Source organism: Ruditapes philippinarum, unplaced genomic scaffold (genome assembly GCF_026571515.1).
Source record: "Ruditapes philippinarum isolate M1 unplaced genomic scaffold, ASM2657151v2 ctg679_1_1_1_1, whole genome shotgun sequence".
Taxonomy (NCBI): Eukaryota; Metazoa; Mollusca; class Bivalvia; order Venerida; family Veneridae; genus Ruditapes; species Ruditapes philippinarum.
Genome location: NW_026857639.1, coordinates 243,774 through 261,995, shown reverse-complemented (window position 1 = coordinate 261,995; position 18,222 = coordinate 243,774). Strand labels below are relative to the sequence as shown.

The following is an 18,222-nucleotide window of genomic DNA, read 5'->3' as shown; positions in this document are numbered from 1 at the left end:
CAATAACAGCAACGACAAAAAGGAAACATTCGAATGATTGAAACTAAAGAAACAAAAACTCATATATAATGATGACAAATGTATTTAGACATATTATCATTTTCTGGCGAAATATGTGTTTTGAATACAATACGAAAAAAATCAGGTTTACCTTACATTAATCAATCTTCGATTTATAATTGCCCTTTAACATTGATAATTTTTATGTATCTTTAGGAATCAGACGGTTTTGTACTTACCTTGCCATGGCTACATGAAACGTAGTTTATTATATCAGTGTATTCAAGATCTTGTAGGATAAAGGTACCAGATGCGTTGCTTGTATTTGATATCATTTGAAGATGTTGAGGTCCGTCGATATCATAAGCTATCACAACGGCAACTTTTCCGGAAATTGTTTCTCCGATTTGTTCACGGAATATCTTACGAGAAATATAAAAGACTTTTAAACATGGAAATAATCCATTGAGGCGTGACTTCCTAAAATACATTTCTTATTTTGATGCTTATGAGTATGATATGGATAAGCATTTATACGTAATGAACCTTCCGACTTAACTAGTAAAGATGTTATAAATTTGATTGAAAAGTTTTTATAGCATAAATATATACGAGTCATGACTCTTTAAAATCAGATGTAAATAATTGCAAAAATAAATTTGTAATCTTGTCGTGATGACCCTTTTGAAACTGTTTATACTTACCAATATACGTTCAGTAGGATCAAACGGTAAAATATCGGTTCCATTTGGAGAGAGAACCATTATATTTGGCGGGTCGTTTACCGAAACAACTTCAATGTTTAATGAATAATGTTCTCGTGCTGGTGGTATTTCTTCCCATTCAGGTATGTCTTCAATGGTGAATTTTACTGTATAATTGCCAAAGCAGTTTTCGCAAAGCGATATTGATAAACTGTAATGTTAGAGAAAAAAGACAGTTTAAAAGCAAGTGAGAGATGAGACCAAAACATCCAAGGTAAAAAATTGCAGTCCCGGTCAGATATATTTTGGTTCATATTTGATATTAGATTTTAACCCCTGAAAAATCTTTTATAGGAGATATTACAGGAGTGTAGATTTAAAACTAAATTTTTTGAACGAGTTGAATAAAATCATATTATGCGAGCCTCTTGCGAGCATAATATTCTTTTATTCAAAGAGTTCAATAAATTAAGCATTGAATCTACACTGATATACCGGTATTCCATTTATCACATATATAAAATAAGAGTGATAAACTGATAAAAAAGTCATTTTTCATTGGCACGCCAATAGTATAACGTTAATATTAACGAACTTTAACGCTATGTTAAAATATAACGGTAATGACATCACGTCTATAAGTGTTTTTACACTAGTGTACTATAATTTTTATTAAATTTAAATTAAAATTACACTCCTGCGCCGCGGTTTATGTGATAAAGCTAATTATAATCGAAAATAATAAATATTTTCTTTGCCAAGTTTGCAAACAAAACAAACATGCCATAAGGAGGAGGATTTTATGAGAAAACTAATTCTGTAAGCATATTTGAAATGCTTTATGTACATGTATATTGTAAACTATAACATGTATATAGGCTCTGAATAATAAGATATGTTTTTACACTGAAGGAAAAACTTAAAATAATGAAGTAACAAATGATTGAAGATTTGCTTGTAGTTTCGTCATGAGATATACTAATAAACTAGAAATCAAATAGCCTGTAACCATATGATAAAGCTTAGAATAAGTAGGATGTAATCTTCATAACTAAATATAATAGCATGGCACGACATTGTAAATACAAGAGACATGTACGTTTTAACATGAACATTTTCTAGTTACTTTTATCACTTTTCTTACATTCCATCATTACTCAAGGTAATGCTTCCAACCAATGAGTTTACTTCTTTTTCTTTAAGTTTGTAGATAAACCGGTCATTCTCCATGTCAGTTGCAATGAGTTGAAACTGTGTGTCCTCTGAAGGAAAAAAACCCAAAGAAAATGAGTAATCAATAGAATTTGAAAGTTGTATTACTATTAAAACTATGCACATTCTTAGACCTACAAAATAGAACTTTTATCCGGAATTTGATTCATGTTTCTAGAAATCATAAATTGTTTAAAGCACATACTTTAAGCATAGATGTATTGAAACAAAATATTGTTACCAGAGTTTTCGTCCATTCGGATAATTGTTTCTACGAAAACCGGTGCACTGTTGATGAGGTTTATTGCAACAGTTGCTAAGGCAAATTGTGTCTCCTTGCTAAAATAAGTTTGGTTTGCCTTTATTGACTCTGCTGATAGGCGAGTATCGCATATCTAAAATGACAAAATAATTTACTTTAATGTCGTGTCTACATTGAAATTAAAATAAACGAAACACAAATTTAGTATACTTACTTAGTTTAACGCTTAGATTTTGAAACATTAATATGGTAAAATGATATACAGCACATATTTTTATTTCATCAATTTTCCTTACAGATATGCAAATGTTATTATTTGCGTAAATAATTAAATTTCTAGGAACAATTGCTCTCTTATATAGCCGGACTAAAATATAACAATTATTAAAATATAAAATATTCTGTCATTAGTGATAATTAGAATCGAAAAAATGAATGCTTTATGAATCCATGATTAACATGCTGTTAGGCAAGATGTATACCTACGTATGGGATAAAGACGGTCGACTGAAAAAAGCTTAGGATATTTACGAGATTCATTAAAACTGCTATTGATGATTTCCGTTGAACAATCAATGCGTTTATGTGACATATACGTGGTTGCTGTATGAATTTCTTGTCATGTTGATCAACGGTATCTTTGGTACTGTATTCAAATTTGATAAAGCATAATGCCGTTAAATAACGGTCATTTGCAATACAAACCTCGTCTTGCAGTTTTGACTTTTCAAATAAACAACTGTTTAAACTAGGCAATAGAACATGTGAACAACTATTTTAAAGACAAATCATAAGCAAGGCATGTTAGCACTTTGCGAAATTAATTTTTTTAAAGGACACAAGTATTTCAGAACTGTTTATTTTTTCATTTACTTCGTTTGACAATTTGTAAAATTTTTAACTTTGTCAAACGGCACCCATCAAATATAATAACAAAGAATTACTAAATAATGGTCATAAACTTTTATATAATTACCAAAATGAATGTTGCGCCGTCAATGTATTCTTGATTGAATGTAATATTTTCCCAATCGCATGTTCTATTTGTTGTCTGCCATTGTTGCTTGTCTGCAGTAAAAAACAAAAAAGAATGTTTAACATCATCAAAGCAATGTTTTTGTTGTATGTCCATTGAGGTACATATATAATAAATGATGAAATGTTTGGTTAAAGGCATAAAACTAAATATATGCTTAATTGATATTCCGAAACCATAGAAGTGATGTATACAGAAAAAAAATTGATAAGAAAGATTATAAAAAGAGATGATAGACGATGGGCTTTTAGAGTTCAAATTTTTACATGAAATGTTACCTGGATTCCAGTGTATCACCATAGTCATTGTGCCATTTTCACTGCTAGAACCATTTGTGATTGGATAGTTTAGTTTTAATGGTCCAGGAAGGGGCGCCTGTCCTACAGGACTCAACGTGAAAGCGAAATTAAATGAATATAGTCTGAAACGATTTATTGAAAATGTAAGTCGACTGGCATTATAACAACTTCATTGATTCAAAACAATTATATTACGCTGAGTTGTTAATTTTCTTTTGAACAATAGTCTTCGGATGTTCACAGAAAGAAGAATCGGTCTATAATTAATTTGTCCAAATCATTTAGAGAAATAAATCCATTATCCCTTGAAAACAATTCTGAATAGAAACTAGTATTACTTCCTAATGTAATCAATTCTGATAACCCAACATCAAATACTAATTTGAAATTATCTTAATTAATGTAAATTTATCAATATAACAATAAGTTACCGCCGGTACAGCAATCTTTCCGTCATGTTAAACGTTGTTTCAGGATTCACAATATAAGGTTTGAATAAAGTTGATGCTACAGAATCATAGCGTGCTGTCATGTTCTCTTCAGCGAGCTCATTGTAAACAATACTTTGACCCTCTACCGTTCCTTGAATTGAATTCAAAAGATGATATAAAATTAGTATCACGTTTTAAGAACTGTACGTCATATATCGTATTGTATTCATAAAAAGCAATTATGGAGCCTGAAAATAGTTTTTCGAAGAATTTTCGCAAATTTCGTTGTTCAATAATCTTCAGTTGTATTTGAATTTCTATCCAAATTCAAGCGCAGCTAACTCTATGATCATACAAGGCTTAAATAAGTTCTATGAAACCTTTCATTTTGCCTTATACATGTATATTAAAACCATGAAAACAAAAATACACATAACAAAATTTTTTTAAAGGCAAACAAATATTTAATTTTGCGCGCGCATTATTTACATGTGAGTTACAAAATTGAAGAATGACTCTATTGAGATTTTCTGACAAGACGGGACTTAAAATATACTTTCGAGATTTTACACCATTTGATAATGGCCTACAACAATAACTTGTTTTGAAATTATAAGATACGATCATTTGCTCATTTCACTCCGTTTTCAGAATAATCATTTCATTGTGCCAAAAGATATTCAATTACAAAGCATTTTAATCGCTTTTTACCCAATGCTCACAATGAATTGCACTTTATATCGATTTTCAAATTAATTCTGACTATATTTTGATATTATCATTAACATATGTTTCCATTTAAATTGCCTCTATTAATCTTTGTAAGATTTTCATTTCCTTCAAAAGTAATCATGCGATTTAGGAACATATAACTTGTAAATATTAAAGCGCTTTTGCAAATAAAACATATTAATATGATGATATAACTTACCATTAGGCATTTCTATACTGAGTGCGGTCACACTTCTTTTCCTTCTGTCAGTCTGTTTATCTTTTAACTGAAAAGTGTTCCTCTTTCCAGTTTCACTTCTGAACAAAACTGCTTTCTCATTCGTTATAAGAAGAGAGTTCACAAATTTATCAGTGCATAATTCAGCTTTGTTACATAACCGCATAAAAAGAAACAAAGTTCTACCGCTCTCCATTTGAAATGTGTTGTCGTCTTCATTAGCCGTGTCAAAATTGTAATTGCCTTCGCTAAGAGCACGGAGCTCAGACAGCTTATGATATGGTGTGTTATCAATATAAATATAACCATGTTTGATTTCAACAATCCCCGATGTGTTGTATCCAACCCAAACACACGGTACTACATCATCTATGTTTTCAAGGGAGCTTCCGACACAAAAGTCTGCAATATTCAAAATAAACATTTTAATATTAAGAAATTAAATGCTTCAAAATGCGCCCTGCATTACAATTGCTATCGTTATCATTCGATAAAATAGAGAAAAACGGAATCCTTGAAGAACGAACGCCAAAAACAACAACAATGAAACTATTGCATACTCGGTTTGATTGAGCCTGCTCGTGGGCGGTACTGTAAAGTGAAAGTTATCGTCCACGCCCCAAGCACCAGCTTAAGCAAAATTAAAATTTAAACACAAAAAAATGAATTTAAAAACATCCACAGACGGTCCTCAAGTAAAAGAAAGCAAAATAATGGGTAGAACTAAAAAATGAATTTTGAGCGTGATCAGAGGATAATTTTCTTTAATGAAATTGTTTTTTTCTCGACACGTACATAACATCTAAATCGGGGGCATGAGCCCATTTTTCCATTAATTTAAATATATTAAACACTATTTCCATAATAATTTTCACATTCATAGCAATCAAGTGTAGTATTTTTAGTCGTCAAAATAATCGTTGACAGTATAATTAATTCACATTAGTCTTTTCGGAAATTAATCATATGCTTTCCAAATACGAGCGTAAAATGTTTACCATATCGTCTTATATTTGGATCAGTACTGACTGTCCATGATTCCCCACAGGTAGTTGGATCTTCAGATTTTACTGCTGTAGGAGGGTAAACCTGTTCATCAAACTTTTCAGCATCAAATGCTTCGGCATCAACGATGTCAGCATCGGGAGGAACAAGAAGCACTGTTATACCTGTAATTAAAGGTATTGGATTAGAATAACGTGTGTTTAAATGAAATTATTGTTCAAATGATTTCAAAGCCTAACCTTATACATCTTGTTTTTTTCAAAATTCCCTATATCGGAACGATTGTGTATCAGATGATTGTTATGCCGTAGTTATCAACAAACTTGTCTTGAATGTTGAATTCTGCTTAAGCCGGTGCAAGGGGGCGTGGACGGTAACTTGCACTTTCCAGTACCGTCCATGAACAGGCTCAATCAAACCGAGCCTGCAACATTTTCAATTTTGCCGTGTTGGGCTTTCTTTAGGGATTCTGTATTTATCTATTTTTTGAGCAATTGACAATATTACTTACCCCTCTTCTATTGACTTTGCAAAATGATTTCATTCTGAGCATTTTGTTCAATGGTTCAGTGCATAGATTGCACAATAGCAATGCACTTTTTTCATTTGCAACACAAGTGTCATCATAATGTTATATTTAAATGGAAATGGCGGCATAGCCTTCAGTTTAACACGTGGACTAGTAATCTGACAATCAGTAGCTTCGTAAGTTTAAACCCAATCAGGGAAAGGCCGTTGTTTCATTGATCAAGAATCTTCACACTCATTTCTCAGTACTGAATGGTTTTAGGAACGGACTGAAAATACGTCTATAAACTTATAGCTACCAACACAATCAAGATAAAATAAATATATTCTGTATAAACATAATGGATATACCTTTACTATCATTCCATGAGGTTGTTAATCCTGCCATATTTGTACATTTGATACTGACGTAGTAAGTTGTGTTGTGTTCTAACAGACCTTCAAGCGTATCGTTGATTCCGGTTGAATATATTCCCGTTGATGTAAACGGCTGAAGGTCCTGAAAACCGATGTTTGACCCGATAGCCCACTCATATTCCTAGTCATAAAAAATGATTTTGCAAGTTAAGAAGGAAATTTAAACTCATATACATGTTCTTGATTTATCGAAAAAAAAAAAGAACAATTTGTCTGCTGCTTAACAAATTGTACACAAACACGAACATTGAACACAACAAAAAAGCACAAAAAAATTAATGTAAACTGTAAAACATGTGTATAATTCTTTTGTAAACACACCTTATAGATTGATATTATGATAAGTTCTATTTAACTCAAAACACTGACTCTTCATTGTCATAATACCTTTATTTCATTTTTGTCGTCATTGCACAACCAGATTGCTTTTATTGTATTGTTTGATCCTTGAAAGTCAGATGGCGTAAACTCTCCTTGCCGAACATCTATATACATCATTACTTCCTCGTCGAATTCAGGTGGAGTAAGGTCAATATAGAATCCATTTGATGACGAAACAATTTCATTACCGGATCCCAGAACAGCCTTCACTAAAATATGAGATATAAAACATATAAAATAAGATGGTGTTAAAATAGTAGCTTTTACTGTAACTATATCTGTTTTGCAAGACGATCTTTTGAATAAAAGGTACGAACCACATTTTGATTATTTAAGCGCTATCACTTTTGGGGTTAACTAAAATACCAGGATTAAAACATTAAACTTATACACATTTAAATAGACGTTTAGAAAAAAATTGTGTATAAACTGATTTTATGTTTACATAGTAATACACAAAAAGATCTAAAACAAACTAGCTGCTGTCTTTGAATTTATGCATGAAGACATAACTAATGAACCGGACATTTCTTCAAATCATATCTAAATATCATGCAAAATGGAAAAAAACTGACGTAAAAACAAAAATATCAGTCACATAAGCTATCAATTATGTACAATGTTCAAAATAAGTTTACCTGAAATGTAAAACTGTCCATCGTATGAAGCATTGAAGGCGGTGTCTTTGATAGTAAAATGGGTCAATGTATAGCCATCAAATTTGCAATTAGTGTCACATACAAATCTAGAGCAATCATCTGTGCACGGTATGCATGGCTTGTACACCTGACAAAGAGATCCCGAACCAATTGAAATTTCACAGAACAAATCTTCATATATCAACTCATTTGGAGCCAGGACTAGTTAAAATATTTCATTGCAAATGGCTTTTTTTCAAACTGTTTAAATGAATTTACATGTATACGTGAAATTTCTATAACTTTTAAAACAATTGTGGTCATGTCATATTTAAATTTTAAATAAATGTATTGTCCTGTATTTATTAAATATAATTTAAAAGAATATAAGGTACTAACTGGTTTTTTGTTTTTCTGTATAGAACACTAACAAATAAGACAAATGCACATGCAGATCTGTATATAAAATAGATGATGACCTGGAAGTTTGATATCATAATAATATATTCCAAAAATATATTTTAGTCACACAATTTGAAGATATATTTGCTTGAAACTTATTATGCTTTTAAATTCAGAGGTTTGTAATAATTCATAAAACCTTCTGAAAGGGAACTATATCGACAGAACCCGGTAAAGTTCCTACACCAGCTTCGTATTGGACTATGGCATTTGTTCCGCCTTGAAAAGGATCACCATAGCGACATAAAGCGTTCACTTCCGGTGGCATTATCAGATCTCTGAAAGCTGCTCTTGTTTGCCAGAGGTTAAAGACATCTAATACAGGAACCATATTATCTTTATTCCAAACGTGAAGAATAAGATTGGTCCGAATGCTTAGATGTGGGATACCACATAATTCCGATACCTGGTCACCATCAATAAACACATTCATACATGTTGTTATCTGAAATTAAATATGAAACATTTTTTAATTTGCATTTATTACTTGAAGCTAGTATTGATAGGCACAAACTATTTCTATGAATAATCATAAACAAGGGAAAAAAAATCAAAAACAAGAAAATGAATGTAAGGAAAATGCCATTAAACGAATGTTTGGAGTCAAATGTTAAGATATTACGTGCAAAGACTTGTGAAATAAGCTTTTTTACTTAACGTGTGATAACTGTTCTTTTTTCTAGTTATGTTTCTTTTATTTTACATTCCTTTGCTAACGTATAAGAAAAACTAGATAAATATGTGATTTGATTTATAATTGGAGTTTATAAGCACAAAAGATTAATATGAAATTACAAAAGTGATATTGATAGACAAAAGATGATAAATAAGATGGAAGCATTGAATTTTTGAATAAAAAAGAAAGAATTATAATTATAATACCAAAAGATCGTCTTTCATTTCAAGAAAATCTATTTTGTATCGATGAAAATCGACAGACGGATCAAAGTTCAATTCAGTTGTAACAGACATGCGTTCACCTGTGTTATTGAAAAACCTACACCACGTCACCGTATATGGATCGGCACCTGGTAGGATGACAAGGTATAGAAGTAATGTTTTATAATATTTATGGTTTAAAACAACAATCCATGAATACATTCCCTGCAAATATAAGCTATTTTTTCTCTTTACATACATACAATACTTATGTCTGTTAATACTTATGTTTGTTAGGTTTATTTTCATCTAAACATTTGTAGTACAAAAATAGATACTTGGTGGGAAAAATGTATTGAAACATGTATTGTAAACAAATAAGATTTTCCTAATGAAATTTGAAATATTAATATTCGAAAATCTTATGTTGTAATTTTTTTTGATAAAATCTATCAAATATCAATTTAACGCATATAAAAAGCAAAGTAACCTGCATATATCTGAAGCCCACAAGAATGTTGAGAAACAGTTTCGAATCCTTCAAAATCGTATTTCGTCGAATTAAATACTGTTTCGTTTTCATTTATCGTACCATTATTCTTTTCCAAATCATGTAGGTATTCGGTACAATTGCAAAGACATTCTGTCTGCAAAATAATAAATAAACATCACGTATCACAAAAATGGTAAACATTTCACTATATCAAAATAAGACTGATTAGTATTGCAAAAAATGCTTTAAGGTAATGTGCACCGCATTTTAAAACTAACAAGAGTATCTTTTTTCATTGATTTTCAAGGAAAAGTAGTGCTTTGCAAATCTTTAATAGTATGCCTAAATATGATTTTGTGCTAAACTTGAATGGTCTGTTTTACTTTAAGTCAATGCTAACGAATAATGATATTCCTTACTGTAATTTAAAGCTTAAATTGAATGATATCACCTACTGTAATTTAATGATTATTATAAGTTGACTGGTATGCCCAACTGTTATTTCGTGCAAAAGTCAAGTTGAATGACATGCACTGCTAAAGTTGACTGATATGCTATACTTACTGTAAGTTGATGAAAAAGTTGATTGATATCCCTTACTGTATTTTAATGCTTAAGTTAAATGATATCCATTACTGTAACTAATGCTAAAATTGACATGTATTCCTAACCGTGATCTTAATCTTCACTTGTAATAGTCATAGCATTAATCATTTCGATGTTAGAAGCAATGGACCAACGCTCATTTCAAATATTATTTTTTTTTAAATAAGTGCTTTGAAAGCCAAATGTCTATAAAACAACATTGACTAGTCTTAATAAGACTAGTATGAATTGCGTATGCATACCGAAATTTGAAATAGAAAACTATGATTTTTGAATTTGAATATTGACTTACAAATGATCAAGTGACAACATGTTTGTAAATAGCAGAAAACAGTTTTCTGTGAAAGTAAGTTTCTGGGAAACCGGTGTGGTATTTATTTCTAATAATAAAGTAATTAAACCGCCTAGATCGAATATAAACATATATTCCTAATGAATGAGTCTTTTCTAGATGCCTTGAACAAAAATTATGTTTTTTTTGTTTATTTATTGTAAATTATCTATAAACATGGTACTTTAAAGTAGGTATTAAAATCTTTATTAGCAACACTGTTTTCATTATAATACAATGATAAAATTTATGACCTAACTTACTATGTTAGTTTCAAGACAACAACTACACAAGCCAATATCATGCCAAATTCTAGCTTGATGATTGAATATATGAAGATCCCCTTTCTCTCCGTCCCAAAATGTGACACCAGTTACCGCTATTCCATTCCCATCTGCAGCCCGAATAGAGATCTGAAATGTTTAGTCCTTTCCATTCATATAGTACCATTTTTATGCTATATTTAAAACTTTAAGACAAATTTAAACTTATTGTGCAGCAATGAAATACTTCAATGATTAATCTTAAGGTACTTTTCTATTGAAATGTAAATGCTCGCTGGTGGCAACTGGTCGCTCTCCGACCAGTGCAGACCAAGATCAGTTTGACGGTCATGAACTGTATTGTTTGTTATTTAGTGTGACATACGTGTTATGTATTGATCGAAAATTTGGCATGTTTATTTAATTAGCGTGATTAAGTGTTAGTATGATAAAAATGACATCAACACATTAACTCGCCTGATAGCTTCCGCCATTTTTCATATCGGAGTACCGCATGTAGGCCGCAGAATAAATCCGATCTTCCTTCGAATCTCTATATATCTTGATGCTGACCTCATTATCATATGAATTAAGATGAATATTTTCTAATCGATGCTCTATATTCCAGTTGATTGCATCTGGATCATTCAATCGTTTAATTTCCATTGGTTTCCAATTATCATCAGTCATTGAAATATGTCTTAAAGGGCAAATATCATCGAGAATAACAGGGCTGTGTAAAAACGTACCTGTAAAAATAATGATTTGTTTTCTATTTTCTGATCTTCTTTTAATATCATATGTTGAAACATACAAAGATTTCAAAATTTATAATTATAATTTTTACACTTACAATTGGTAAGTTGGCAAATATTTATACATCTTCTTAAATGAGTATTAAAATACCAGCTTTACTTGAAAACCTTACCGTCAATATGATCTAAGAAACCCCACCACACAATGTCGTCCGTGAAGACTGAACCTTCACTGACAAATCCTGCTGCTGGTATTGAATCATCAAAAACAATACGAGATGTTTCTGCCATTGTTTTCAATTTTGCTCGATTGTAGGCTTCTATTCGTACACTGTACACATTAGAAGGCTGCAAATTCAAATATCAATTCCAATTAATTGTTTAAAAATTAGAAATGTTGATAATTGGACTGTACAATCATAAAAAGATAAAATCTAATATTGCAATAGCCTACCGACACCCCCTTTATAGCATATTCATAGAATGTTATATTTTTCTATATATGCGATTTCAAGCAATGATTCTTTAAATATATATTAAAAGCTTAAATTGAATTTGGATAATATGTAAGAATATATTTTGTTAGATAAGAGGACTACCAAAAGCAGTCGCAACAGACGCTCCAATTATTTTCTTTATTATTAAGAAAGTTTTCTACATGCACATTTTAAATGAAATATGTTTAGACTTATTGTGTTTTGAATACATATTTCAAGACTAATTGTGTTTTGAATAGTTACATATTTTTCATTACCGTAATAGAATAAATCAGTTATCATTTCATAACTATATTACTTTAATTTTTTAGGATAAACATACTATAATGCTGAGATTGGTAAATGAATAATCCGTATAATTTCCTAAGATCTCAACTTTTGAGATCAACTTTTTATTCCCGTCTTCTGAACATGTTCCGCTCTCCCAGAGAGTGAGATTAAATACATCAATGCCGGACTCGTAGTCTTCAAATCCGTCCCATTTTACATGAATTTCAGTTGTTTTTGTGGTGTAAGCCAACATCTAAATGAAAACACCAGAAAATATCTTTTTGGAAAAAAAAAACTATAATGTAGGACAAGCCAATCTGATTTAAAATTAGTACTTAAAAATTAATAACAGCTCCGCTATTAGATCAAACAGTGACTATAACGAAGTTATTTCTGGTGATATTTCACATAAAGCGATGCGGTTTCTAATTTTAAGCCTTGGAAAACCAATACTGAGTAGGAAAATGTCACGATTTCGAGAACAATATTGCCGTTGTCCATAAACCCGACAGGCAAACTGGCAAAACAATCTAGCCAATTTAAAAATTGACTCTATTATTTCAAGTTAATTGGTTAAAATTACTTCAAAAACATTTTTTTTCTAACAAAAATCAACAATTTATTTAACTTCCACGGATAACGGTATTTTGATACTTTTTAAATGCCCATGTAAAAACCGGTTTTATTGCATGGCTAAAATAGCTTTCTCGGGAAATCCGAATTTTAAAGAAGACAAAACATATATGGTCGTAATCAGATCTACATAACAGAAATAGGTAGATCTGAACTTAAGACAGATTGTAGAACAACGTACCTATGTATATCTTTAAAAACATCGGAAAACGTTCTTATGTAGTATTAAAAGCAGTTGATTACAGGCATAAGTAATTAAATGTACATAAATTGCATTTGTAAGACCATAACAATTAAAAAAATAAATATTTTCACTACCCATTTACATACAAATGTCTTAATTTTCTAAATGATATTATGTATTGTAAACAACACTTTTAAAAATATACCATGTTAAAGTACGGGCCAGCTGTAATCATTCCAGACAGGGGTTGTGTTACATCAACTGTGAATCTATGGTAAGTCATGTTACATTCGCCAGCTTTGTCAACACCTATAAACATTGGATTCGGGGAAAAACACACATCATTATTGGCGATAACTTGGGAAATGAAGCACATACATATGATAAAAATTAGATAAATTTGCAATTTCAATTTAAAATTTGTAAAAACAGGACACAAACATTGACACGGATTTTAGAATAAGAAACCCAGGATATCGTAGCTGGCAGAAGAAATATTTAATGAAACCCTTATAAAGTATACTTTAGACACCACATTCGTGTAAAAGTTAACAAACCCATAATCCACAAAAAGTACGTTGAGTTCTGGACAAGATCAAGCCCATCTATTCTAACAAATGTACTGACACCAACTGATGTAACTTGGTAAACATTGAATGTCTCGTTTATTTCGCCTGGAGTTGCTTTCCCTCCGTCCGCCTGAAAAAAATCAGAAATTTCCATTGAATGAGATTTGATATGATGTACGAGTTTGATAAGATGAAAAAAGCAATTTCATCTACATATTTTGTACAATTGCAAAGTTATTTAAATTACGTCTTAGTTTTGATAAAAATAAGCTCTAAGAACAGGGCAGTTTTAAAAACACTATCTTCCAAAATCACATAAGCAAATATTTAAAAAAAAACAAATCATTAGAAGAAAGTACAATAGTAATGAAATTAACTTTTAAGTACTTACATACTTTGAACCATTTAATCTTTTTTGGCAATCATCCAAGGATTTGTCAACTTGAGATCATTCATTGATGACAAAGTAATAACACAGCAAATAACACAAATAAATTTGGATTTCAAAAGTCATATAACAACATTGGGAGAAAACCCCCTGATATTCCATTCTTCGGGGTCTGACAAAGTCAAGCCGTCAATGAGGAAATTTTTTGGACCAGTCAGTTTAAATAAAAATAATTAAAAAAATCCTCTTTATAATACACAAAGTTTTATCGAAATTAATTAGTTAGACTTATTTTCTATAATAATGTAAAAGGCCATAATTCTAAATTTGTATACTTCCCCATAATTTAAAATAACTTGGAAAGAAGCAATTAAAGGGTTGATGTCACACAAGTTAGGACAACAAACCATTTCTTTTCCAAATTATCACCTCACTTAATTGTTACCGTATAACATATTTAAATTTCACAAAATTTTGATATTGAAAATTCTAAACCACAAATATCAAAAGGAGAAGTTAAAAATATTTAAACGATGGAAAAATTGGATATTGTAATTTTCCACAAAATTTTATTTCATTTTTTACCCGTTTTAACAAATCCCCATCCGTTTAAAACTAACGAGTTAGAAAATCAATTTGAATTGGTAAAATATGTTGGCCGACGCAAAACGATTTGCACGCAAATATGCTTTGCCGAACCGTGAAAAAATAAACAGCAAAACCTGGTTCGAGATCTAAGTCCTTGAATGTGACCGAGGTATTTAGGCCTACGTTCAGAAATGGAACAACATTATCTCTTGTTTTTTCGAATCGTCTGTCTGTTCCCAGAGCGACCTCGTAATATGCTACTTCCTGATTCGGATCAGCTTTGGTTTCTTCATCGACACCCTTGTTGCCTTTAAAAGATATTATAAATATATTAAGCTTTCAATTCCGTATGTAAAATGATATCTTAATTATCTTTTGTAAGATGAATTAGATTCAGTGAAATTTCTTTATTATGTAATTCTAAAAAGGAATTAATTCTAGGATTAGTTCTCTGATTAGTTTCTTCTAAATCTTTATTTTAATTTTGATATCAAGTATATCAAATGTGTTATGCACAGTTAAAGTGCAAGCAATATTTGATATCAGATTATTATGGTTGTGTTTACTTCAATGCTTACCTGTTAGTATTTCACTTATGCTTCCAGGCTGATGCAATTCGCCGAATCCTTCCCAATTTGCGCTGACCATAGTTCGTGATGACAAAACCTTTAGATCATGACCTGTGATATCGCCATCATAAACAAACCCAGGTAGCATAGGGTTTGAATTGATTGTAACTCCATCAGACCGTAAAGTATAAACATATCCAAGTACGTTCCTGACCTTTAGAAGGCTGTAGTATCTTCTACCTTCCTTTAGCTCAAGTTGGTCCGCTTTTCCAAATTCACTAGCTGAAATGGATATTACTTTTAATATTGCTTCTTCTCAAAACCTTCTCTGATATTTAATCTATTCATTATTATTGACAGTGTGACACTACAATACAAGAAAAGAAAATAGATAATCAACTGTTAATCTACAGGCAAATGATAATACACCACACTAAAATATAACACTTACTATACATGTCAATGAAGTTTTGGAGAACAGTTCCATCTGTTTCTTCAATAGACCATTCATATTTCTCAACAGGACAAGGGTCTCCCGAAACGTCCCATCTTGCCTCGATTGATTTTGTTTCCGATTGAAAATCTCTGTAAACAAAATAATATATCAGATAGATTTTAATATTCTAAATAGTTACAAAGGTTTTAAAAATACTGCCAGAGATGCTTTTTTTGCACCAAGTTTGGTTCCTGAATGCATTTTAAATTTCAACGTGAGTAGTGCCTGACCTTATACAGTTGTTGGTAAAGGATGATTGAAAATGCTAATGTCTCGCGTCCCTTTCAGCAGCTAAAGTCGTATAATAAGGTTGAACAATGATGTGCAGTACACGCACACATTAAAGTTGGACTTTCGGCGCGGTGAGTAAATTATTTTTCCTGGAAAATGTTTATTTTGGCTTCAGAACAGAAATAAATAGTTGTAAACAACTTTAGAAAACTTACACGTCACCAACAAACAATTGGTTGGAATCATAAATTCCGACATGTGTCAAAGGGTCTAAGCCTTGACTCAAATACGACATGTATATTCCATTTGAATGAGAGGTTGTCGTCAGTCCGGCAAAATTTGTAGCTTTGACTGTCGCAAAAACCTGTAGAATAAAACCCCAAAAATAACAATATTTGTAGATATTAATTCGCAAATTCTAAAATTGAAATAATTGAAACATGTTTTCAATAAATGAGAGATTGGTAAAATTAGCATGCATGAAAGACGAGTATATAATTATATGTATTATATAATAAGCTAAAAGAAAGCAGGTCATGGTAAAATTTTACGTATTTTAAACTTTGCAATGCATCATGAATAATTATTTTAATATACTTTCAATTGTTTTATTTTAATGACTTTTTCCACTTTCACATTTTTTGGACTATCCTACATTTACCTGTCGCTGGCCTTTCAGATCTAAGTGCTTGACGACGTAATGATTCAAGTCAGTCGATATTGAAATGAAAGGAGATATGTCTGTTCCTCCTGGTAATGAACCAATTGCCAAATGATATCTTCAAAAATAAGAATATAAGAACTACATGTATTGCATTATTTAAACTGTATCATAGCTTGATCAAAACATATTTCTACAGGTAATCATGGTCATGGCATAGTTATGAAACAATCGGGGTAGAACTTTGAGAAATGAACTGTTATTAAAAGAATAAAATCTTTGTATCACGTAGTTAACATTGTCAGGCATAGATCATTCAATTCCTCATAAGAACAAGGAAAACATTAGGAATACGTACAATCTCGTTAGTCACACACACACACATTAGAATAAATTGTAATAAAGATTTCTATAAATTTCAAAATGGAAATAAATCATACTCAGTTATTTCTGATTCATCTTCAATAAAATGTGTCCATGCCACGCCAAGATATGTGAGCGCTTCTGTGCAAACCGCATCAATATTTAAACATTCTAAAATAATTTTCAGAAATTAATTGATAGTAATACATTTACTCAATCAAAACATAAACGTTAAAATAATCATTTTCTGTTAAGGTATTTGTTAAGAGTTACTAGAAACACTTACATTTGATTTCATATTGAAATATTTGTATTATGTTTCAACTTAGTTTGAAGTATTGAAAAATGTAATATACAACTTTAATAGAAACACTTTAAAGTCATAATAAGTATCATACTTCAAATTTAAAGCAAACAGTCGTAAAATAAAGTATTCATATTCACCTTCTTCCGTCAAGCATGCTTTTCTGTTTAATTCTACAGTTTTTGCGACATCGTTGGGAACAATATTTGCAACACTAGATAATTCAACAACAATTCCGGGTAAAGGTGGTGTGTTATCAACTGTAATGGATTCTGAATATGCACTCACTGATAGTCCAACATGATTTTCAGCAGCTACAGTCGCATATAAAATATCTGTATGATCCTTTTTCACATCTAAAATAGGTAGAATAATCATTAAACTCTCAAATACAATTCCTACTAATGTCCGAAACTATAATATCAATAAATCAAATAAGGAGCAGTTTCTCACCTTTTGCAGAAAACTCTGTTGTATCACCAGATATTTCCTCAGATGATCTTAGGTCATCATATCCTTGTCTCGAACCAAATATAATATAGTATTTTGCTATCTTACTTTCTTTATCTACGAAACCTTTCCAAGTACATTTGATATCTGAGTGACTCTGTAACGTAAAACATTTGTTTTATTATACTTTGTTATAATTCATGAGCCATTATGCATATCTTTAAATGAAATGACATTGTAAGGTACTGATTTTGGATGCGCAGGCCCGTCAACATCATTTAACGGGGAATCTCATAGTGTTCATTGAAAATAAATAGTAAACATCGACTACATTAAATATCAAAATATTATATAAATTTTTAAGTCAG

The 18,222-nt window shown here is 30.9% G+C and overlaps 1 protein-coding gene across 1 annotated transcript in view; it reads right to left on the bottom strand.

The window, feature by feature from the left end:
• LOC132750448 (uncharacterized) overlaps positions 1-18,222 on the bottom strand; it is an 87,554-nt gene that overhangs the window by 9,683 nt on the left and 59,649 nt on the right. Inside the window, exons 86-114 of the mRNA XM_060740437.1 lie at positions 17,858-18,011; positions 17,545-17,760; positions 17,178-17,271; positions 16,738-16,855; positions 16,292-16,440; positions 15,801-15,934; positions 15,359-15,631; positions 14,892-15,088; positions 13,793-13,934; positions 13,441-13,544; positions 12,471-12,671; positions 11,825-11,999; positions 11,374-11,645; positions 10,897-11,046; positions 9,694-9,850; positions 9,207-9,352; positions 8,464-8,769; positions 7,863-8,010; positions 7,231-7,433; positions 6,778-6,964; positions 5,892-6,062; positions 4,876-5,295; positions 3,945-4,095; positions 3,493-3,635; positions 3,155-3,246; positions 2,158-2,311; positions 1,849-1,966; positions 705-915; positions 240-422 (exon numbers count right to left, since the gene is read on the bottom strand). Coding sequence (XP_060596420.1) covers positions 240-422; positions 705-915; positions 1,849-1,966; positions 2,158-2,311; positions 3,155-3,246; positions 3,493-3,635; positions 3,945-4,095; positions 4,876-5,295; positions 5,892-6,062; positions 6,778-6,964; positions 7,231-7,433; positions 7,863-8,010; positions 8,464-8,769; positions 9,207-9,352; positions 9,694-9,850; positions 10,897-11,046; positions 11,374-11,645; positions 11,825-11,999; positions 12,471-12,671; positions 13,441-13,544; positions 13,793-13,934; positions 14,892-15,088; positions 15,359-15,631; positions 15,801-15,934; positions 16,292-16,440; positions 16,738-16,855; positions 17,178-17,271; positions 17,545-17,760; positions 17,858-18,011 — 5,169 coding nt within the window. The remainder of the gene's footprint in view (positions 1-239; positions 423-704; positions 916-1,848; positions 1,967-2,157; positions 2,312-3,154; positions 3,247-3,492; positions 3,636-3,944; positions 4,096-4,875; positions 5,296-5,891; positions 6,063-6,777; positions 6,965-7,230; positions 7,434-7,862; positions 8,011-8,463; positions 8,770-9,206; positions 9,353-9,693; positions 9,851-10,896; positions 11,047-11,373; positions 11,646-11,824; positions 12,000-12,470; positions 12,672-13,440; positions 13,545-13,792; positions 13,935-14,891; positions 15,089-15,358; positions 15,632-15,800; positions 15,935-16,291; positions 16,441-16,737; positions 16,856-17,177; positions 17,272-17,544; positions 17,761-17,857; positions 18,012-18,222) is intronic.